The sequence below is a fragment of the Camelus bactrianus genome, chromosome 8 (genome assembly GCF_048773025.1).
Source record: "Camelus bactrianus isolate YW-2024 breed Bactrian camel chromosome 8, ASM4877302v1, whole genome shotgun sequence".
NCBI lineage: Eukaryota > Metazoa > Chordata > Mammalia > Artiodactyla > Camelidae > Camelus > Camelus bactrianus.
Genome location: NC_133546.1, coordinates 44024962 through 44049309, shown reverse-complemented (window position 1 = coordinate 44049309; position 24348 = coordinate 44024962). Strand labels below are relative to the sequence as shown.

Here is a 24348-nt window from a genome sequence, read left to right as displayed (position 1 = left end):
CCTTGCCATATTGCTAAGAACTCCAGAAGGATTAAAAAATAAGAAAGGAAGAAGAATGTGTCAGACCAATTCTAAGCAAAAGAAAATGGTACTGGTTGTATTAGGGTCTATGGAATAGACTTTAAAATGGAAGAAGAATCCCTTCATAGTGATATAAAGTTAAATTCACAAAGAAATGCATAACAATTTTAAATTTATATGCACCTGATAATGTAGGCTCAAAATATTTAGGCAAAAAGTTGTATAACTATGAGAGAAATTGATAAATCTATAATTACAGCAGATTTTAATATACCTGTTTCAGTAATTGATAGAATAAGCAAAACAGTATCAGTAATGATACAGAAAATTTGAACAACAGAATTAGCCAGCTATATCTAAAGGGTATAAAGAACATAGCACTCAATGCAGAAAATTGTTTTTAAATACTAACAGAATATTTTTTAAAAAAACTGACCATATACTAGGCCAGAGATTGGCAAACTTTGGTAAAGAGCCAGATAGTAAATATTTTAGGCTCTTCTGTCCACATACAGTCTTTGTGACATTCTTACTGTCTTTCCATCTTTCTTTTTTTAAACAACCCTTTAAAATGTAAATGTCTTATATTTACTTAGCTTGTTGGTACAAAAATAGACTGTGGGCCAGACTTAGACCAATAATTATAGTTTGCCAATCCCTGTACCAGACCATAAAATAGGTTCTCTGATCATAATGCATCTAAGCTAATCAGCCACAAAAAGATAACTGTAAAATCCCCATATTTGAAAATTATGAAATTGTACTCAGTAACCCATGGGCCAAAATTAAAAAAAAAAAAATTTTGAACTAAACAATAAGAAAATAATGCTCATCAGAACTTGTGAGGTGCAGCCATAGCAATAATTTTTTTTTCTAATCTTAAGTATATGTAATAGAAAAGAAGAATGGCACAGTTAGATGGTAGGCATCCATTCTTTCAGACTGACTTTTTTGGTAATCATCCCAGACTTTTGCTGTACTCATTTGTAAATGCCCTCAGTTTCTGCTTTTTAAGTGGTTACCCCTAGAAATTAAAATGTCTGAATTAATCAGTACTTTTGCCTCTTACTGAACAGTGCAAGAACCTTAGAACACTTCAGTTTTATTCACATCCCCCCACCTCTACTGTAGCTATTGTGCTGTGTATTTTATATGTATTTCCCTCACACGATGATAGTGAATGATGCTGATTTTTCTATCTCATGCAAGAGATGGCCTTCTTCCTGCCTGTAGTGCATACTTCATCTTTAGTGAGGGTTAACTGGTGGCAACTGCTTGCATTTTTAGTTTGTCTTTTTTTTTTAATTGAAGTATAATTGACATAAAACATTATATTAGCTTCAGGTGTACAACATAATAATTCAACATTTATATACATTGTAAAATGATCACCACAGTAAGTCTAGTTACCATCTATCACCATACAGTTATAAATTTTTTTTCTTATGATGAAAACTTTTATGATTTACTTTCTTAACAGCCTTCAAATTTGCTATACAGTATTATTGACTATAGTTGCCATACTGTACATTATATTCCTATGACTTATTTATTTTACAAGTAGAAGTTTGTACCTCTTGATTGCCTTTATCTATTCTGCCCATCCCCCCAGGCCCCTACCTTCTGGTAACCACTGATCTGTTCTCTGTATCTGTGACTTTGAGTTTTTGGAGGGTTTTTTTTGCTTATTTGTTTTGTTTTTTAAATTCCACACAGAATGATATCATATGGTTTTTGTCTTTCTCTGTCTAACTATATTTCACTTAGCATCATACCCTCAAGGTCCATTCATGTTGTCATAATTGGCAACATTTCATTCTCTTTTCATGGCTGAGTAGTATTCCTGTGTGTGTGTGTGTGTGTGTGTGTGTACACCACACTTTTTGTATCCACTCATCCACTGATGGACACTTAGGTTGTTTTCATATCTTTGCTGTTGTATATATAATGTTGCAGTGAACATAGAGCACATATATCCTTTAAAATTAGTGTTTTCATTTTTTTCAGATACATACCTAGAAGTGGAATTGCTGGATCATATGAGCAGTTCTGTTTTTAATTTTTTGAGGTACCTCCATTTGTTTTCCATAGTGGCTGCACCAATTTACATTCCCACCAGCAGTGCACAAAGCTTCCCTTTTCTCCATAATCTTGCCAACACATGTTATTTCCTATCCTTTCGATAATAGCCATTCTGGTAAGTGTGAGGTGATATCTCATTGTGGTTGTGATTTGCACCTCCCTGATGACTAGTGATGTGTGGGGCATCTTTTCATGTACCTGCTGGCCATCTGTATGTCTTCTTTGGAAAAATATCTGTTCAGACTTTGCCCATTTTAAAATTGATTTTGTTTTTATTATTGAGTTGTATGAGTTCTTTCTGTATTTTGGATATTGACCCCTTATCAGGTATATGATTTCCAAAAATCTTCTCCCACTCAGTAGGTTGCCTTTTTATTTTGTTGATGGTTTCCTTTGCTCAGTTTGATGTCTCATTCATTTATTTTTGCTTTCTTTGCCATTACCTTTGGAGTCAGATCCCCAAAAAATTGCTAAGACCAATGTCAAGGAGCTTTCCACCTATGATTTCTTCTAGGACTTTTACAGTTTTTGGTCTTACATTCAGGCCTTTAATCCATTTTGAGTAAATTTTTATGTATGGTGTAAGACAGTGATCCAGTTTCATTTTTTTTGCATGTTCATTTCCCAACATCATTTATGGAAGAGACTGTCCTTTCCCCATCGTATAGTCTTGCCTTCTTTGTCATGGATTAATTGTCCATATACGAGTGGGTTTATTTCTGGTTTTGGGTTCTCTATTCTGTTCCATTGATCTGTGTGTCTGTTTTTATGACAATATCACTCTGTTTTGATAACTATAGCTTTATAATATACTTTGAAATCAGGGATCATGATGCCTACAGCTCTATTCTTCTTTCTCAAGGTTACTTTTGCTATTTGGATTTTTTGTGGTTCCATACAAATTTTAGGATTATTTATTTCTGTGAAAAATGCCATTGGACTTTTGATAGGGATTGCATTGAATCTGTAGGTTGCTTTGGCTAATGTGGACATTTTAATATTTTAATTCTTCCAATCCATAAGCATAGAAAATCTTTCCATTTATTTGAGTCTCTTCAGTTTTTTTCATCAATATTTTATAGTTTTCAGTGTACATGTCTTTCAACTCCTTGTTTAAATTTGTTCCTAGGTATTTTGTTGTTTCTGTTGCCATGGTAAATTGGATTGCTTTTTTAATTGCTCTTTCCAGTAGTTCACTGTTAGCATATAAAACACAACAAATTTTTGTATATTGATTTTTGTACCCTGAAACTTACTGATTTCATGTATTCTAATAGTTTTTTGGTGGAGTCTTTAGGGTGTTCTATATATAAATGATGTCATCAGCCAATTGTGACAGTTTTACTTTTTCTTTTCCAATTTTGATGCCTTTTATTTCTTTTTCCTGCCTAAATTGCTCTAAAACTTCCAATACTATGTTGAATTAAAGTGGTGAGAGTGGGCATCCTTGTTTTGTTCTGATTTTAAAGGAAAAACTTTCATCTTTTTACAATTGAGACGTTAGCTGTAGGTTTGTCATATATGGCCTTTATTATGTTGAGGTACATTCTGTCTACATTTGGTTGAGTTTTTATGATAAATGTCATAAAACTTGTCAGTTGCTTTTTCTGCACCTATTATGATGATCATATGATTTTTATTCTTTATTTTGTTAATGTGATGTGTCACAGTGATTAAATTGCAGATGTTAAACCATCCTTGCATCCATAGAATAAACCCTAATTGATCATGGTGCATGATCTTTTTATTGTATTGTTGTATTTGGTTTAAAATATTTTGTTGAGGATGTTTTCATCTAAGTTCTTCAGGAATATTGGCCTGTAATTTCCCCCTTTTTGTGGTGTCATTGTCTGGTTTTGGTATCAGGGTAATGCTAGCCTCATAAAATGAGTTTGGGAGCATTCAGTCTTCTTCAGTTTTTTGGAAGAGTTTGAGAAGGATAGTTATTAAATCTTTGAATGTTTGGTAGAATATACCAGTGAAGCCATCTGTCCTGGAGTTTTGTTTACTGGGAGTTTTTTGATTACTGATTCAATCTCCTTGCTAGTAATTGGTCAGTTCATATTTCCATTTCCTCATGATTCAGGCTCAGAAGATTGTATGTTTCTAGGAATTTATCCGTTTCTTCTGAGTTGTCCAGTTTGTTGGCATATAGTTGTTCATAGTATTATCTTATGATCCTTTGTATCTTTGGTATCAGTTTTAACTTCTCTTTCATTTCTGATGTTGTTTATTTCACCTATCTTTTTTTCTTAGTGAGTCTAGCTAAAAATTTATCAATTTTATTTATCTTTTCGAAGAACCAGCTCTTGTCTTTTTTTCCAATTTTTTTTTAGTCTCTATTTCACTATTCCATTATGATCTCTATTTTTTCCTTCCTTCTACCAACTTTGGGTTTTATTTGTTCTTCTTTTCTGGTTCCTTTAGGTGTAAAGTTAGATTGTTTACTTGAGGTTTTTCTTGTTTCTTGAGGTAGTCCTATATTTCTGCCATCCCTCTTAGAACTGCTTTGCTACATCCCATGGATTTTGGTATGTTGTACTTCCATTTTCATTTGCCTCAAGGTCTTTTTTTAAATTTCTCCTTTGATTTCTTCATTGACCCATTGGTTGTTCAGTAACATGTTGTTTAATTTCCACATATTTACTATTTTTCAGTTTTCTTTTTGTAATTGATTTCTAGTTTCACACCATTGTGGTTGGAAAAAATGCTTTATAAGATTTCAGTCTTCTTAAATTTATTGAGACTTGTTTTGTGGCCTAACACATGTTCTATCCTGGAGAACATTCCATGTGCATTTGAAAAGAATATATATTCTACTGCTCCTAGATGGAATGTTCTGTATTTATCTATTAAGTCTGTCTGGTCTAATGTGTAATTTAAGGCCAATGTTTCCTTATTGATTTTCTGTCTGGATGATCTATTCATGGATGTAAGTGGAATGTTAAAGTCCTCTACTATTATATTGCTGTCAATTTCTCCCCTTAGGTCTGTTAATATTTGCTTTACGTATTTAGGTGCTCCTGTCTTGGGTGCATAAATATTTACAAATGTTACATCTTTTTGTTGGATTTAGTTCTTTATCATTATGTAATGTCCATCTCTATCTCTTATTAGTCTTTTTCTTCTTTGTTTGTTAAGGACGAAACTCAAAAAATATCTTTATATGAACTTCTATTTTTTTTTTAATCTCAGCCATTTAAATTCCCATTTTAGGAAGTCTATTCATTTCATTTTTCACTTTCTGGGGGAAAAAAACTATACTACAAATTGATAGTTTATGGTAATGGTTAATATTTATGTCCTGCTTTATAGTTTACAAAGTGCTTTCACGTTTTTATTTGATTGGTTGTTTGTTTACTATTTTTTTCTTTTTTTTTTTTTTAATGGAGGTACTGGGGATTGAACTCAGGACCTTGTGCATAATAAGCATGTGCTGTATCACTGGGCTATACCCACCCCCTAAATATCTATTTTCTTATTTGTTCAACAGTAAGAAATGTATAAAGGACAAAAAAGTAATTATTGCTTAATTTTATTCTCAAATTACTTTGAATCAACAAAAGATAATCTGTTTAATCTTATTTGACCCATAGGGTGCCCTTCACTTACTGCACTTAAATTTTTATGAATAATTAAACCTGAATAGAAATCCTTTGTAATTCTTTGATAATTTTAATTACATGCCTAATTGATATTGAACCCCTCGTGGGTATTAAAACAAGGTTGTGGTGTTGTCCAAGTTTTTCTAATTAAACTTAAAATTAATAACTTCACTTATTGAAGAGTTGTTGAGTTCTATAATTTCAGCAGGAGCTAGAAACTGGGACCTATTTATATTTTTTATTAGTTGCTTCTGTTTCTTTTTTTAAATTGCTTTTTTAGAGAATTTCTTTTTAAACTGTATTTTGCATTTAAAACTTGATGTCTCATAGTACGCTGTTCAAAATAATTCAAATTTAGAATATTTAAAATACCCTTAATCAGAAAGATCTGGTAAGCCATATTATAAAGTGGTTCTAGCAGTTGTGTTCTAAAATATCCACTGGGGAGGTATGAATGTGGCTAAGCCTTCTGTTTCTTTAAGCAGTTTGTCACTGGGGGTTGAAAATTAAGAGAGAAAATCATTTAATTTAGTTTTTGTGCAGTTTAAGCCATTTGTATATAACCTTTTAACTTTATGGTACTGGGTTTTGCTGCAGAGCCCTAAGTACTCTCTCTAATCAATGAAGATTCAGGTGTGCTTTCCAGGAAAATACGTATGTGTCATATAATTGGGTGACCCAGCGTTTGAACCCCTTTCCTTAATAGTCTTAATGTGAACAACATCCCTCCCTGCTTCCTACCTTCAGAAGCTGAAAACCCAGATTCTCATTCTCCCAGCTCCCTTTCAGCTAAGGTTCAGGACGATAATTTGGACTCAACCAGACAGAGGTATCTGTCTAAATTCTAATCTAAAGCTAATTAATCCACAAAGAAGTAAAGAAAGAGAATATTTTAAGTGGCAGTGGTGACCAGTATCATCTGGTTCCTCTGGCTGGAAGTCTCAACAGCAGCATCCAGTGGCAGCCATCACAGTTTAGTAATGATGTTTGGTAATGATGAACTTTTGTTCTCACTGTACTGGTTTGAGATATGACTGATTTCAAATCATGATTCCATCTAAATACTCACCCTTTATCACTGCCTATTCCCCCAGACTGATTCTCCACCCTTCTTGGCAGTTCTAAGAGAAACTTGAAAGGATTCAGCCTTTGAGGTTTTTAGTTGCTTGCAGTTAAGCACCCTGACTAATACTCTGCCAGTGATTTGTGTTTGCTGCTAATTGAGTCTCTTTAACACTGTTCATTGTGGTTACTTTAACTTTTTCTCTTTCTCATTTATTCTGTTGGTACCGTGGAATTAAGTGACTTAATCTTGCTAATACTTTTCAGAGGTGTTGTAAGGATTATGTGAGGTAATGTGTCTACCCTGGTCCTAGCACTCTTCTAGCAAATTCTGTTATTTATTATATGGGTTATTGTCTGTCTCCCCCACTGTAAACTCTACAAGGGCAGAGAGCTTTGTCTATTTTCATGGGCCTAGAACAGTGCCTGGCACTTATTTATTGAATGAATAAATGAATCTGAATATTGTCCTTGCTCTATGAAGATGCCTGTGTTCCTAAATACACAAAGAAAATGAAAAGATCATCTATGACTCCCAACATCTCACACCAACTCCAGAAACCTATCACCTATCACCCATTCTTGTCTTCGTCATCTCTGTTTCATCTCAGTGAGGGTTGTTTCTCTTTTCAGAGGCTAATTGGCTATGTCCTAAATTATCTCCCCTCCTACCTCCTCTAAAATGACCATACCTTTTTGATTATCCCCTGATTCTTATCATATGTTCCTCTCTCCTTGTTCCTTTCTGTAGTTTATGATTGACTAAATCTTTTGCTTAACCTTTTCTTGAAGAAGGAAAAAAAACAGACTAATTTTACCCTGAAAATCCTTCAGTCTGGCACCCCATGTCTTCTTCTGTACTGCCAAATGTCTTAAAAGAGCAAAAATATTGCTGTCTTTTTTTTTTTTTTCCTAAATCCTTGGTTATACCTCTGCCCCTTGCAACTGGCTTTCCATACTTCACCCCACTACCACAATTGCTCTGGCAAGATTTTTTGTGACATAATTGCCAGATTCATGATCTTTGTTCAACCTTCATCCTCTTTAATTTCTCCATGGATTTGACATTTCTTTCTTCAGTTTAATTTAACAAATATTTATTGAACATGTACTTCATGCCCTGCATTCTGTAAGGCAGTAAGGATATAAAATATAAATAAAAATTATGTGCAACAAATAATATATCACAAGGGATATTATGAGTTATGTATAACATCTCTTAGGACTGTGGATGAAAAAGCATTTTTCCTGAGCCAAGAAGAGGATCAGGGAAAAGAAGATGATGACTTATTACCAGATAATAAAGGGAAACGCATAAAGAGCAAAGTAACATTACCAACAGTACAGAAAGCATGAAAGTGCTTGATTTTTTTTATAAAAAAAATCAGCAATTAGTCTAATATGGCAAAAATCAAGCTACAGTAAACCAGATAAGGATGTCTTATAATAAGCTAGGCAAGATATGATGAAGTCTGAACTAGGATGATAGAGAAGGGAAGGTGGGAGTAGGATTGCTAGAGAAGTATTTCAGAGGTAGAATCAGTAAAACTCAGTGCCCAGTTTGTTACTGTGTGACAGTGGAGTCATGGGGAAGGATATCTTCTGATTGGGACATAGCAAAGTGTTTGATGCTGTGGAATACACATATAATGCAGTTCAGCAGGCCATTAGGTATGTGGATACAGAGGCCAGGGATGTTGTCAAAGGCTGCAGATAAAAATTTGGGGTAGAAATTGAAGTCATGAGAAGGATGAGATAAAGATACGGTCAATTTTGAAACAAGAGAGGAAGGAAGTTTAAGAGAGTCATACTTGAAGGACTCTATTTTTGAGAAGTAGAGAAACTAAGTTGCCTGCTTTAGTGAGGGGTGTTTTAATGGTGACAAAATTTTGGAACAATAACTGTGTGCCTATAGTATTATTTTTCTTGTCCGTTTTTCAGTATTTGGTAATTAGCTGGCCTAACTCTACCAGATCTTCATTTGTTAGTGGCATTGCTTTTTCTCCAGCATCACTGTCAATTTCATGATATCCCACCTGTTTTGCAAAATTTGTGATATTACTTTGCGTTGTCTTTGTGTTATGTTGACAGATGTATCCTGCATCAATAGGAGGCCAACATAATAAAGATGGTGATATGATGGGGATAGTTCTAGGAGTTACGGACACATTTGTGCATACAAAATCGAACTTCTGTAGCTTACACTTTAATAGAGAGAGGTAGACAATAAATAAATAAATAGAGAGAGGTAGACAGATATAATGGAGAAGAATAAAGCAGGGTAAGGGGAAAGTAGAAAAATTGAGCAGAGACCTGAAAGGAGAGAGCAGTCATGTGGATATCCTGAGAAAGGACATTCCACAAGGAAGGAACAGTAAGTGCAGAGACCCTAAAGCAGGATTGTCTTTTGGTGAATTCCAGGAATAACAAGTGAGCCTGTGAGGCTGGAGTAAAGTGAGCACAGGCACAGGGCTAGTTGAAGACAGAAGTTGTTAGAGGTAGGGGACAGATTATGGAGGGTAAATTCTCAACCAGTTAGATTCAAACTTCTTCATTTTATAATAGCAATTTTGTAATTCCATCTTTACTGAAATATAATTCATAGATGATATATAACTTCCTTAAAAATTTCAAAATATAACTTGAATACCCTAATTAGAGAAAATTTATTTATAACATGTTTGATATGTAAATTAAACATGTACCGATAACATGTTTTTATTAGTAAATACCCAGGTGGGACAATACAGGAAGACAAAAACACCCTATAAAACTACCCTAGGGAACTATACTTTCTGAGAACAACTTGGTAATGAGCTGTGGTGTGGGCCTTTGTTAGGCATTTACCCTGAATGGAGAAGCTGGAGGATTTAGAGTGAAGGAGTAACATAATCTGACTAATATTTTAAAAGAATCATATTGGTCTCTGTGTGGAGTGAGGCTGTGGGTAGACAAGGGCAGAAGCCAGGAGACCACGTAAGAGGCTATTGTAATAATCCAGGTGTGAGATAAGTTGGCCTGAGGTGATAACGAAAGAGGACTTGAGAAGTGGTTGAACTCTGGGTGTACATAGAAGGTAGAGGATTTGCTGATGGATTGGATATACAACGTGAAAGAAAGAGGAGTGAAGGAAAACTTTGGCAATTTTCACCTGAACAAGTGTAAGGGTGGGATTGTGGTTGATTTAAAGAAAGCTAGAAGGAGTCTTTGGGGAAGGGGAGATCAGGGGTTACTTTTTTGGATATATTAAGTTTAAGATATCTGTTAGACATCCTGGGAGAAAAGATGTCGAGTTAAAACTCACATATATAAATCCCTAGAGTTCAGGGGAGAGGTCCAGACTAGAAAATTGTTATATATATTTGTTTAGGTGGTGGAGTTATACAAAAGATAGACTACCAGTGATTCACTAGTGGAGATGAGATTTTTATGTTCATTAAATTGGGGGATGAATTTAATAAGGTTATAATATTGACTGACATAGATTATAAGACTTTAGAAGATTTGAGCCCTGCCACTTAGTTTTGTTTTCTCTGCAGCCCCTAACCATATCCATCTGGCTACATATCTAATTAGGTTTGCTAAATAAAGAAGGAGTGTTTCTCCTAAGTTTGGACCCAGAAGATCAGGTCTTTTGAGTTAATAAAAAAGAGTTGGACTCTCTCTTACTTTAAGGTTTTTAGTAGTGTTAACTTACGTAGAAATTTTAATTTGTTCAGATGGGATAAAGTCAGTATTTTGGAAGGAAAAAAATTTTGTTATGCATTCTAACCTCTATACTATAAATATTACTTTTATTAATTTTTGATTATTAAAATTATTAATCATACAGCACTAGTATAATCTTCATAAAATTGGTGTTAAAATGGCTGGTGTGACCTTAATGTAGTTTCTACAATATAATAATTACTTGCATTATCCTGAATGTTCATTTGATTTTCTTGTAGGAAGATTTGGAAACTGGAGTTCACCTTGACCCTGCTGTCAAAGAGGTTCAGTATAATCCTACCTACGAGACCATGTTTGCTCCTGAGGTAAGAAAACATGTTATATTTGTGAGTGTCCTTTGCTAAAGTATATAAATTATACATAGATAGATAAACAGTTGGTGAACTTTCCAAAGTTTTCTCACAGAAGTATACTATTTAAACATTTAGAAAATGTATCTGGTTATGTCAATTATATCTCAATTTTAAAAAAGAAAAATATATCCTTCTATTCTTCAAAAGTTTAAATAGTATGCTTTTGTGAGAATACTTTTAAAACTCCACTACTGTTTATCCCCCAACATTACAACTGTCTGATGGCATGAAACTATATCTTTTAAAAAATGGAACGTTAAAATATCTTACTCTTAGATGCAAACTTAGTTAACATCTTCCTCTTAGAGTTGATAAAGGAGTATTACACAATCATAAGGGGAAAAATTTTGGTTTATTATGAAACATCTAGTTACAAATGCTGCTGTGTTAAATGCTAAAAAAGGTGCCATACTGACGTGGTTGCGGCTCAAAAATAATCACACTGTTTATTGCTTGCTCTGAGTCAGACACCTTCTGGATTCTTTCTTCTCATTATTATAGATGGTTATGGAAGCATTTAAAAAGATGAGGAAGAAAAAAACCAGAAACAGTGGAAATTGTCTATTTAGGAAAGTCTTTGTAGAAGATTAGATTTCCAGATATTTTGCCTTTAAAAAGAGAAAAAGAATGCCCAATTGACAAAATACAGATGTCAGAAAAAGTCATTATTAAAAAAAATGATAATAAGGTCTCTAAAGTAGCAGAATGTTTAAGAGCCCTTTAAAGATGGAGATGAGGAGCTATCTCTTACTGCATCCTAGTGGAGAAACAAGTACTTTTTCATACTTTTTATTTTGTAGCTTATACTCATTGTCCTTTTTGTTGATATATCAGAGTCACAGAGCTATTTCGTATAATTTTCCTGCTTAGGTAATGGAAATGTGTGGCACAGTGAAGGATGTCAGTGCTAGTGTTTATTAGATAGTACTCTGGCTGTTCTCTGAGTGTACAGTAAGCAAAAATCTCATTCTCATGCTCTGAGACTGTGGCACATTTTTAAATTTTATACCATTATTTCTTAAATCCTTATAACCTGTCAAACTAGAGGCTGTTTTATTACCCTTGGTACATTTTAGCTGGCATGTTAAAGAGGGCTAGTACATTATGTATATGCTGCGTGGTTTTTTTTAAATGTAAAGTTCTTTTAGCCACTGAATTTAGAAAATGAGAAAATTTGGAAGTGGCATGGTATATGACATTCCTATGTCAGTGTATTTTCTCTGAAGTCTATTTTTCTTAAATTTTTAGATCTTGTGTAATAGCTAATATATTGCTATGTAATTAGTTTTTGAAACTTTCAAGAAAAATTCAAAAGGTCAAAAGATATTGTGGTGCTCTTGATAACACAGTAGGTTTATCATTCTCTTTGGGGGATTATCAATTCTTTAATTTTCTGGGAGTTTTTTCCCCCATATTAGGGAGCCTCACTTAAATATATAAACTAGTTTATGTCAGGAACCTTTCAGTGTTTACTGTCAACAATTTAAGAAAAGAATGGTAAGACTGAAAAGCGAAGAAAATGATAATTTTTCCTGGTTGTCGAATGAATTGTCTGTGATGTAACCAAATTATTAACTTTGAACTTTATAACTCGGGTCTGTATAACTTGGCAAAGTCTAGAAAGATGTTACTAGGGACTTTGCTAGGTGAAATTCAGGTTCCCATATTTGGGATTCCATCATTAGAAACAAGATCTAATCCCTCCCCTAAAGCTAGTAGTTTACCAGAAGGGATGTGCTAAGTGTTTGGGTTTTCTTTTTTTAAAGACAGAGACCAGAATTTGTCCTCTAAAGCACAAGTCAAGTTTAAGAAGAGATTGTATCTGATAAAAAAAAATTCTATGAAATAGTAGTATTTTAAATGAGCAATACAGTCCAGGTTAAGAACATGAGATGTAGGATTAACCAGACGACTTACTAGCTCTTGTGTGACCTTGGATTATCTTAGTTTTTTAGTTTTTTCATAGGTGAAATGAAGATAATTTCTACTTCACCAGGTTATAGGAGATAATATAAGGTTATAAGGTTATAACTGAGATAATATGTGAAGTGATTAGGAAACTCTCTAGCACAGAGTAAGCATTTAATAAGTGATAGCCTTTATTGTTATTTATATTAATATTATTGGCATTGATGGCTAGGTAGGCTTTTATGAGGAAAGATTCCAGGCAGAAGGGAGCAGCATGAGCCAAATCATGAAGGATGTAAAGAACGGAATGTTTTAGTCATTATCAGTAGGGGAGAAGGGTTGTAAGGGGCCAGGGTGTAAAGACTTTTGTTTGATTTAGTAGATGATAAATAGATTTCTAAGGTCCTTTCTGGGAGAGTGGCATAATCAAAGCTGAATTTTTAGGAAGATTAATTTGGTAAGGCTTTGCATGATGGAAAAGGACGGGGATAGAGACTGAGATAAAACTACCATTTATTACATTATGCCTGGTACCACACTGAGGGATTTTGTATACCATGTCTCCTTTAGCTCTCACTACAACCCTATGAAGTAGGTACTTTTATCCCTTTTATAGTGAGGAATTCAACTGTCAGCTTAAAATGCCAGCAGGTGACATATTTGGGGATTTGTGTCCAGATCATCCTTAACAATCACTCCATAACTAGAAGATCATCTTGGAGGACATTGTGTAGTTTGCGGGTACACCTCCCATTTAATTCAGTAAATTAAAGAATTAACTATTTTATTTTATAAACTATTGTTTCTCCCTCCCAACCAAGGAACTTTCCTAGTTGGTCTACCTTGTATAAACTTTCTCAAATTATAGATAGAACCTAAAGACATAATAGCCATTGTTCTAGTCTAGTGATTTTCTTCATTTTACTCAATCCTTTTGAATCTGCTTAGAGAAAAGCATATTTGTTAGCTTCTCTAGGCTCATTTATAGCCTATAAGCATCATAGAGAATTTCAGACTCCTTAAAATACTACTTCTAAGAATCGAAAAAATATAAAAGTTTAGAGGGGAAAAATGCCAGTTACTGTTTAAAATCTGGGTGTAAGGGTCCCTATAAATTTTAGTGTTAGAATGAACTTTAGAAATCATATAGGTCAGCTCTTTTATTTTACAGATGAGGAAACTGAGGCCCAAGGTCATAGAACCACTAGTAAAATATGCTATAGTAATATTTAAACTGTGCTTATGTGTTACAAGATTAAGGTATTCTGCCAAAAATAAGTGAATTGTGATGCTCTTTTCCAAAATTGTAGAAGATAATCAGTAGACTCTTTTCACCTTAAAATTTGTTTGTAAATATCTTATACATTGATTACTGCAATAAATATTAATGAAAAACTTAACAGCAATCTAAGTATAATATGGTTGTTTGTTCAATAACTTGGAGTTCTTTTTTTTAGTGTGTGAACTTATAGTTAGGATTTCATGTAGTCAGTTTTTATTCATATGTTAATTCCTGAGATGTTAAGATATACTGCTAAGGCATCAACTTTCAAGTACTCTACCTGCTGAAGACTTGAGAGCCACTCCCTTATAGTATGTGGGTTTCTTAGATTTATCAATCAGTCTTAAATTGAAAATACTTTTTTTTAAGTTTATAAATAAATCACTACTTCACTCAAATGACAGATGTAAGGTTACTCTACCTCAGAAACTTTTTTTTTGGTGCAGTGATGTGAATTAATATTTACACATATATTTTATATGGGAGATTTACAGTTATAATTGACTATAATATACTTCACTATTGTCTTAGCTAAGAACTATTACCTAATTGGAACTCATATCTAATTAACTTGAATATATATTTTTTAAAATCACTTGAATATATATTTACACTTAAAAATTAACTACCTAAAGTTGAAAAGAAGTATTTTGAAATCAGTTTTGTGTTGTTTTTAAATATACATTGTTTTGTTTTTTAATGGTTAACCCAGAATTAAGAGTTACATATTCACACAGACCAGGAACATCTGGTAAACATCTTTTGAGTAATTGATAAGAGCTAAGTCCTGCTGAATAACATTCTCTGCTTTTCTCTGTTGACATTTAATGTCTTTGAGGTTAGCTCCAATACCTGCCAGTAACCAGAAAGTTAAGATGAGCCAGAAGTAGATGGATCCTACTGCCAGGCAGCTTCCTATATCAGTGGAAGATTTTTTTTTTTTTTTTTTGGTCTCAGTTTAAATATCTATAAAACATAAGCACATTTAAATTTTCACACTGTGTTAGGAATAGCACCATATGTAAGATATACTTGTTAAAATATATGGATCTATATTCTTATAGAAATCAAAGTTCTTAACACTGAGAATTTTTCTTTACAAGATGGAGCCAGTTTTATATGAATGGTCTGTAGAAGAATTTTTCTCTTTTTGTAAAATCTTAATAAAATTAGACTATGGAAATTGTACTTTCCTTTTTTAAATTGGAAATTATAAGCATAACGATTGGTAATTTATTGTATGTGATAGGAGTAGCAATATGGGCAATAGGGATTTTTATCATTTTAGAATTTTTTACCCCCAGAAATATCACATGCTGCTTTGCAGATGGTAGCTGACTATAGCAATTAGAGCATCTAGGAAACTTAAGTCGTTTTATTAGCTTTAATTTTATGGATGTTCTTCTTTTTGTAACAAATTTCATGACTGAATGTAACTTCCAACTTTCAGAACTCTAGATTTTTTCCCCCTTATTTTTGCCCATCATTATAGCAAGAACTAATATGGGCTGCATTCTCTTGTACTGTATTATAATTTAGGATAAATAGTAATAAAAGCTTTATATATAAATTTGACATTTTAAGATTGAATAATTTTAAACCTAGAAATGGAAGTTGTCAATAGAAAGGAAGATTATAATACTTTATTTTCTTCTAAATCAGAAAACATTATAAGACAGATCTAACATTTAAATTCAGATTTTTGTGCATAGTATAATGCTGATTTCAGAGAAGATAGCATTCTGATTAAGGAAAGATCAATCATTTATATTTATGGCTTGGGAAATGTAACATAGGAAAGATGGTTTCTAAAGGTAGTAACCTAAGATGTTCTGATGTCGAAATATTTCATCATGACAGTAGACCTTCCAGAATTCAAATAAAAATACCCTAATTCCACTGTTTCCAAAGTGGAAGTTCATTTTATTCTTTATTTAAAACTGAAAAGAGTTGATTTTCCCAATACCTTTTGTAATAGTATTAAATCAGTTATTTACTCTAAGCAGGTAAAATATGTCATTTTGACTTTTTCCTTCATTTCTAACATGAGGAGAATACCTCTCTAACTTTCCAGAATTTTTGTACAGATCAAATTAGTTAACATTTGGAAAACCATTCTAGAAACTCAGAGCATTGTAAACAGATAACAGTAGTACTATTTTGTGTAAGCCTTTCACAGTGTGACTTTTTCAGAGTGGGGAAATTTTATTTACATTTATAATGTCTTTTCCTAGGGGCTTTTTCAAGCACTTTATTTTTTTTTTCTTTTTGTGCCATGATTTTTTTTAATTGAGGTATAGTTGAATTACAGTGTGTCAGCAATTTACTTTAATTTCCTATCTTTTATTTATTTTCCTATCTTCTGCCCCCAGTGAGATTCTGATTAATCTTTTCTTCATTTGTGCTTTCTATATGCCAGGTACGATAGTAAGTATTGAGGATTCTAAGTCTCCACCTTTGAGAGATACCAAAGAAAGTCATCAGAAATCCCCCATATCATGGATTAGACAAAACTATGATGAGTCTCAGTTATCTCAAGCAACGCTGTCAAATAAGAACTTCCTGCAGTGATGGAAATGTAATAGCCAATAATTGTATGTGGCTATTGAGTTCTTGAAATGTGGCTAATATGACCAAATAACTGAGTGTTTTATTTTAATTAATTTAAGTTTAAATAGCTACACATAGACTCGGGTGAGCTGGTTCCTCTGCTGGCCTAGTGGCTGACAGTGTTAATCCGCCATAGTCCAGTTGTACTGAACCACGTGAGATGAATGTGTTCTCAAATAGGTTAATCAGCCCCTGAAGATTTAGAGTTGAAAATATATTGTGCAATAATTCAGCTCATTCTAGCTTTATAGGCTGAGAATTTGTGTTTTTTTTTTTTTCTTGCAACATTGCAGTTTGGACCAGAAAATCCCTTTAGGACACAGCAAATGGCTGCCCCTAGAAATATGCTTTCTGGATATGCTGAACCAGCTCATATCAATGATTTTATGTTTGAACAGCAAAGAAGAACTTTTGCCACATATGGTAAGGTGATAATGAGAGTTTCAAGTTAGACCTTATTAGAAGTGATGTGTGTAATGTTTGTGTGTGTGTGTGTCAATCTATCTTATTTTCTGGCTTTTTGAATTTGTTAATCTGTATTCCTTAAAAGGTGAGTGTATTTTCTTATACACATGTATAAATAGTTATACAAATGGGAAGGTAAATAATATTTTTAACTGTCATTCTAAATCCGCTCTCATTTCTGAGTACTGAAAATGTTCTGTGGTCTTAAAAACAATGTTCTCTGTTGTACTTTTTAATGAACACTTATTATTGAATGCCTGTATGTACAGATTGCTGTTGAACTTGGTAAATAACAGGAAAGTGTTGAGATTACATTTTTAATCTTAAACACTAGTTGAATTTATTTCTCATATCTTATCTCTAAAAAGTTTTCTGTTCATCACTGAGGGACATCAGGAAATAGAACAGCTACAAATTCATTGTGTAAAATAATTACATCCTATCAGTGGTGGGATTTGAGAAAGTTAACATACATTTAAGGCTGGGAATCCCCTCTAAAAGAAGATGGTCTTTATAATAATGTCCTTGTTGATGGGTCCACAGATCATACATCCTGATCATTTATATCAGAATTGTCCATATTTGATGGCACCTTTTTTTTCTCTTCCTATAATCCACATCTATAGGTTGACAGACACACTGATCACTGTCTACTTTGAAGAGTTTTTTGGTAGAATTGGGTGAGCAAAGACTGAGAATGTTTTTAGACTGTTGTAGTTATGATCTTCTTTATGAATTAATTACTTACGCTGTTTCTTTCCCAAAAGAATAGCTGAAAAAGAAAACTTTGAATTTTCTTACAACATTTAATAATTACATTTTTAGACATCAGCAACATTGCCTCTCTTATTTTCCTTTAGTTTTCTTTGCAGTTAGAATTCTAATACCTCCTCCTTTTATTTCTTACAGAATTTTTCTTAAGTTCTAAATAAATTTTTCTGTCCTATCTGCCATTAATTTCCATTATTATAAGATAGAATCAAAAAAAGGTTAAGAAAGCAGTGTCATATGAAATGTTATGTATTCAGTGATGCTTTTTGGTTTTTGTTTTTGTTTTGTGTTTTTTAGGGGGGTATTTAGGTTTGTTTATTGTTTGTTTATTTATTTATTTGAGGTACTGAGTATTGAACCTAGGACTTCGTGCATGCTAAGCATGCACTCTACCACTGAGCTATGCCCTCCTCCCTTCAGTGATACTTTTTAATAACAGTTATTTTCAGTAAAAAACAATGTATAAACAAATTTTTAAACATTTAGGGAAGAGAAGAAAGTTTACCGATAATCCCACTATACTAATCTATTCTTAGCATTATGAACTAAGCCTTTTTTATTATACATATATGTATTACAGAACTATAATTCTTCTAAGCTGAAAATTTTGCAACTTACTTTTTTAGTCAATATTCTATCATATAAGCATGTTTACTTTATAATCTCAAAGTTTATCATTTTTAAGAGCTGTAATATCCATTTATGGTTTATATCACAATTTATATGATTATTCTAATAGTGGAAACTTCTTTTTTCTAGTTTCTAGTGAGTAATGCAGACTGATTCACTGTGAATTAATTTAGAGGTTTAGTACAAATAGTCTTATTTATCCACAATATATACTTGGAAACTGGCTGTAAAAAAGATTGTCATATATGAGATCATATTTCACCATAGCAGGGTTATAATTAACTTAACAGTGTGCCAAAAGTCATAGCAAAGACTGTATACCTCTAAAATCACCTAGAAGAGTTCAGTGATACTTCCAATCCAATAAAATGGTTATCAGTGTACTGTACCTGTTACTTGTATAAGGTATCCCATGTAAATCTAAAGTATATATGTGGTACATAAAAATCAACTCTTTTGCATCATGAATTTATTGTATTCTAGCCTATAATGAAACGGACTTTTAAAGACTTTGCTTGTTTTTTTAGACTTTAAAAGGGAGTATTTTTTGCTTCTTCGATTAAGAGGGGCAAATACTTTTACGTGGTATTTCATGATTGTTCATGTGGGTTGTAGGCTATAGACTGATAAATAATCCAGCTCTCTCATGAATATGTTGGATTATTATTAAAACTGATTTTATCAAACATTTATCATTCCAGTACCCCCAGTTGAAGAAAAACTGATTTGAGTTAATATAGACTTCCTTTCCTGCAGTTCCCATAGACCATTGAAGACCAATGTAGCTACATACTCTAGTTGTAGGAGTGTATTCACATGCTAGTGGATATCCTTCTCTTATCAAAGAAATATAAATCATGATTTATGAGGTAGAAATATACTGTTTTTAAACTGAGAGTGAAGACTGTCTTTACTGAGAATGGCATTTTCAAAATAATAGCTAGATTTTATGTAATTCTTCTATTTATTTTTTAACTTATTTAATAGTTTATATAATATGATAAACTAAGCCATGTATTATCTGTTACCAAAAAGAAAACAATTTCTAAACTTCTGAATGTATGATGTATGTATGTTTTTCAGCTCTTAGAAAATTTAAGACTAAAATTTGATATTTTGGCCTAAGAGGCTATTAGTAATATAATGTCAGTATGCTCGACTCGTCTATTTTACTAAAGTCATTCACAATCCAGCCTGAGATCTGGGTTCATTATTCTAAATAGAAACAAAGCTCAGGAAAGAAGGATTGGTCCTAAGTTAAAGAAACATTTTCAATATCTGGGAAGGAAAATTTTAAATGAGTAAATGTGTATAGAATTAAAATGAATTGAAAGTGGTAAAAATGGAATCAATAATTTGTACTTTTTCCTTTCAGGTTATGCATTGGACCCTTCATTAGATAATCATCAAGTATCTGCTAAGTATATTGGTTCTGTAGAAGAAGCTGAAAAAAATCAAGGTAATTTATTAGAAATAATTAATATCAAATATATATATACTGTACTTACTGTCTTACAGATTGACTTTAGACAGTAGGAAAAAACTAGTATTTATCTCTTGATTTTTTTTTTTTTAAGTTCAAACAATAGAATGATATAGTTTAGAGGAGTGTGTAGAACTATCAGTTTAGGGCTTGCTTTTGCCACTTACTATGTGTGCAGTCTTGTAGGGGAGATAGTTACACCTCTATGGTGGGGAGGCTGTTGAGTTCTTGGCACAGTGTCAACCCTCCAGAAATCATTCAAGAAATTAAAATTAATATATAGCTAATTTTAGCAGTTTATTTCTCAACACTAATGTCAAGCTCCATTTTAACAGCAGAAAAAAATCTCATTTTGCATGTCTGTAGAAACTGTCTTTGAAGGGCTGCTTTGAAGGCTGAGTTTAAATTTGTATTTTAAAATATACGGTAGCACTCATATTCATTTTGTACTTAACATAAGATAAGGCATCATACTTTAAATGCTAACTTGCCACAAAGCTCATCAGCCCATTGAATCTTACCCACAAAATGCTCATTAGAAAAAAAATGCTGTTTGTAGGCGGGTACTTAGTAGCTGTAGAGCCTATGTGATCAAGCTGCCTTTGGTTTATGACCTAGTTTCTTGTTAAAGTAGAATTATAGCAAGGTTTTGTTATAACACAGCATAAAAGAAACTGATTTGAATTAATATAGGTAAGCTTTTTTCTTTGTTAGAAAGACCTTTATAATCCACATCTGAGCTAGATTCTCAGTTAACAGTTAAATTATGACTATGACTTCCATAAATCTTTATTTTTCCAATTTAATGTCTACACACAACAGACCACCTCCTACTGATCAAATGAGAATCCCAACCAGAAGTCTCCTCTTTTCTGTTTTCTTCTTACTAGTAAGATTTATGATAATAGAGTTCAAGTTTAGATTGAGATCTCTTGGAAGAAATACCAACCTTGTGAAACCTTGTTTAATTTATATTGTTGCATTATAAGTGAAACAAAGAAAAGTTATAACTACTTAATATAATTTACTCTAATTCAGCTTTTAAATGAGAAATACCAACTTATTCTTGCTTCAGAGGTAACTTTTATCATTATTTAGCAATATTAAATTGCTGTGTTTCTTTCAAGAAATGGTAAAATCTACTCATAAAGGTCAGTGTTTAATTAAAAAGATTGTGTACCATTGCAGGATTACAGAGCTGGGTCTTTTTTCACAGAATATGCTAAATATTGCAGTGGAGGAAAGCTGCTTTGCCCAGAAGGTTGAATCTCTTTGTATAGCATGAGTTGATATATCTGGATTCATATAGGTTTTATTTTGTATTTTTAAATAAATCTTTGGTCATTTGAACAAACATCTTTCTTTAACTATATAAAGTAAAATTATATATATTTGTAAGATATATATATATATTGCTATTTCTTTAGAAAATATGCATATTTGTGATCACCATTTTTTTGTTTTTAATGTAGGTTTAACTGTATTTGAAACTGGTCAGAAGAAAATAGAAAAGAGGAAAAAATTCAAAGAAAATGATGCATCTAATATTGATGGTTTCTTGGGACCGTGGGCAAAATATGTGGATGAAAAAGATGTAGCCAAACCTTCAGAAGTAAGCTTTGATGTTTTTCATTGGCAATTCAAGTGTATGCCATGTCTCCTTGAAGGATATATATATTAATAAACTTGAAGTTTCCTTAGAGAACTGATTGACTGCTCAGAATTTCTCTGCCTTGGTTGACTGAGAAAATACAGTAAGACCCCTTTGTTTTTCTTTGGACTATTTTTTGGTTTATATTTTTTCTGATTTATTCCTTCTATATTTTTAAATTAAAATACAGTATTGAACAATTTTTAATAGAAATCACCTTTGTAATGCTATTAAGGTGCCATGGTAGCTGCTCTTCTGACACCAGACATTTAGATAGTAATTACAGAATTAATCTCTGTGATTTTAGAATTGATGGTGGGTTTTATTTATTTATTAATTTATTTAAAATTTTTAATGAAGTAATAGATCTATTTTTTTTAAATAATACTATGAAGCTTATAAAGTAAAACTATAAAACCCTACCTTGCCCTTCTCTACTTCCTAATCATACTATCTCTATGAGCCAGTCACTGTTCTAGGTCTTAGGGATGCAGCAGTGGACAAGATCAAGAAAATCCTATCCTAGCTTCTCACATCTGTATATCTCAGTAATACACATATGCTGCTATTTATTTTGACTTCTTTGTTATTGTAAAGATTTACTACTTCTCCTGCTCCTCCCGTAAAAGTTGAGTCACAGATCTACAGTCATTGTGGATATCTTTATGATTATGTAAAAGCTGTTTACTGAAGAACAGCATCGTGTTAAATTTACTGTCCTTTCTGGCACTAGATTTTCTGATTGTCCCATCCTTTCACTTGCATAATTAGCATAATACATTGTTACTTTCTAGGTGTTCCAGAAGGGTAGGTTTTGTACCAACTGAGTTTAAAAGTTTTAACTAGTAGCTACTGTTATGTTTCATGCCATTTTGTAATCTGCCGAAGAGTTGAGATTGTTGTCCTAGGAGACATACCTGCAGCTATTGCTTCACCAAAAAGGGCACGTCATTATAAAGAATTTATGACCAGCATTGACCATGATGGGGTTCTAGATCATCCATTTTAAAGTTCACTCTTTAATTTCCTTAGGAAGAACAAAAAGAGTTGGATGAAATCACAGCAAAGAGGCAGAAAAAAGGCAAACAGGAAGAAGAGAAACCTGGGGAGGAAAAGACGATCTTACATGGTATATATTTTTTTATGCCCCTTCATTTTTATGATAAAACTTTCAGATATTTACTCTGTTCTCTGTTCATATAATATCAACTGCCTTTACTAATCAGCTGCCAGAATTCATTACAGTAAGAATTATATTGGACAATTTGAATCACAAAGAAATTACAGCAAATTCTTCTATGTTCTAATAAGAGATAGCCACAGATGATTTTTTGAAGTGCTAATGAATTTTTTTTAAATGGTAGATAAAGGAGAAACCTAAATTGTCCACAATCTGTTCTTTCCTAAAATAAAGTTGACTCTTTTTGGTATATAAATAGTGCCCCCAGTCATTTTAACCTTTGTTTTTAACCCAAGCCAAATATTCTCCAAGTATCATCACAGTTCATAACTGTTACTAAATTATACTTTAAAAAACAAACTTTGTTTTTCATGTAAATAGATTGGAGATTAAGACTCATATTGGAGGGAAAGTATAGCTCAGTGGTTAGAGTACACGCTTAGCATGCAGGAGGTCCTGTTTTAATCCCCAGTACCTCTATTAAAATAACTAAATAAATAAACCTAATTACTTCCTCCCCAAAAAATAAAAAAATAATAAAAAATAAAAAGACACATTTTGATTAGTGGAAAGAAATGCATATTCACCAAAATAAATTATAAATATTCCAGAATCTACTTGGCTCATTAATAATTAGTTATATTGGGGAAATTAAGTGGTGATTATCAAAGAATAAAGAATAATTCAGTTTTGATAGTGTTGATTATTCTAATGTTATATCACTTATAAAGTATATAGGTTTTGTGAGGTCATTATTTTGTTTCTTAAGCTCCAACTTTATTTCTAAGGAGTCTGTTTGAGTACTTATTCTGCAGCATGCTGCTAGATGCTTTATGTATATTATGTCATTTAATTCTGACATGTGACTTTATTGTAAAATCTGTGTTGAAAGTAGGAAAGGGAATGGAAAAGGAACCTGGAAGGGCATAAATGAGGAAAGCAGGCAAAAGGATAGTTGATATTGTTTTGTTTTGTTTTAACTTCCTTATCCTGTTTTGCTTCTAATTCTTTGCCAGTGAGTCACAAGACCCAAGTATTATCTTTTCTTCCATTGCTGTAATTATTACTATAGTGGAGTCTTTTGTATATACCACTGAAATGTATAACTGGGTAAAGGAAGTAAGGTCTTACTTAAAGATCTGATAGTCTCTGGATATTTAGGAATTCCAAAATACTCATCTAATTGTAAATAGTAGCAGTGATTTCAGGCAGCTAAATTTTAGCTGACTCTTGGTCTCAACATCATTAGCGTATTAGTACCTAAGCCTAATATGGGATGATATCCCTATGAGTAAAATGCTTGTTATTTGAAGAATATAGAGTTCATGACCATGGCTTGTATTTGTTCACAGATTTCTTTTGCTTTCTTGTTTCAGTTAAAGAAATGTATGACTACCAAGGCAGGTCCTATCTTCACATACCTCAGGATGTTGGTGTTAATCTGCGGTCAACTGTGCCACCTGAGAAGTGTTACCTTCCCAAAAAACAAATACATGTGTGGTCTGGACACACAAAG

At 32.6% G+C, this 24348-nt stretch overlaps 2 protein-coding genes across 3 annotated transcripts in view; one reads left to right on the top strand and one right to left on the bottom strand.

Moving 5' to 3' along the window:
- WASF1 (WASP family member 1) overlaps positions 1-24348 on the bottom strand; it is a 123290-nt gene that overhangs the window by 73811 nt on the left and 25131 nt on the right. The window lies entirely within an intron of this gene.
- Positions 1-24348, top strand: part of CDC40 (cell division cycle 40) — a 44450-nt gene that overhangs the window by 4678 nt on the left and 15424 nt on the right. Inside the window, exons 2-7 of the mRNA XM_010965414.3 lie at positions 10718-10804; positions 16946-17075; positions 19894-19977; positions 21474-21613; positions 22685-22781; positions 24209-24348. Of these exons, the coding sequence (XP_010963716.1) occupies positions 10718-10804; positions 16946-17075; positions 19894-19977; positions 21474-21613; positions 22685-22781; positions 24209-24348 (678 nt within the window). The remainder of the gene's footprint in view (positions 1-10717; positions 10805-16945; positions 17076-19893; positions 19978-21473; positions 21614-22684; positions 22782-24208) is intronic.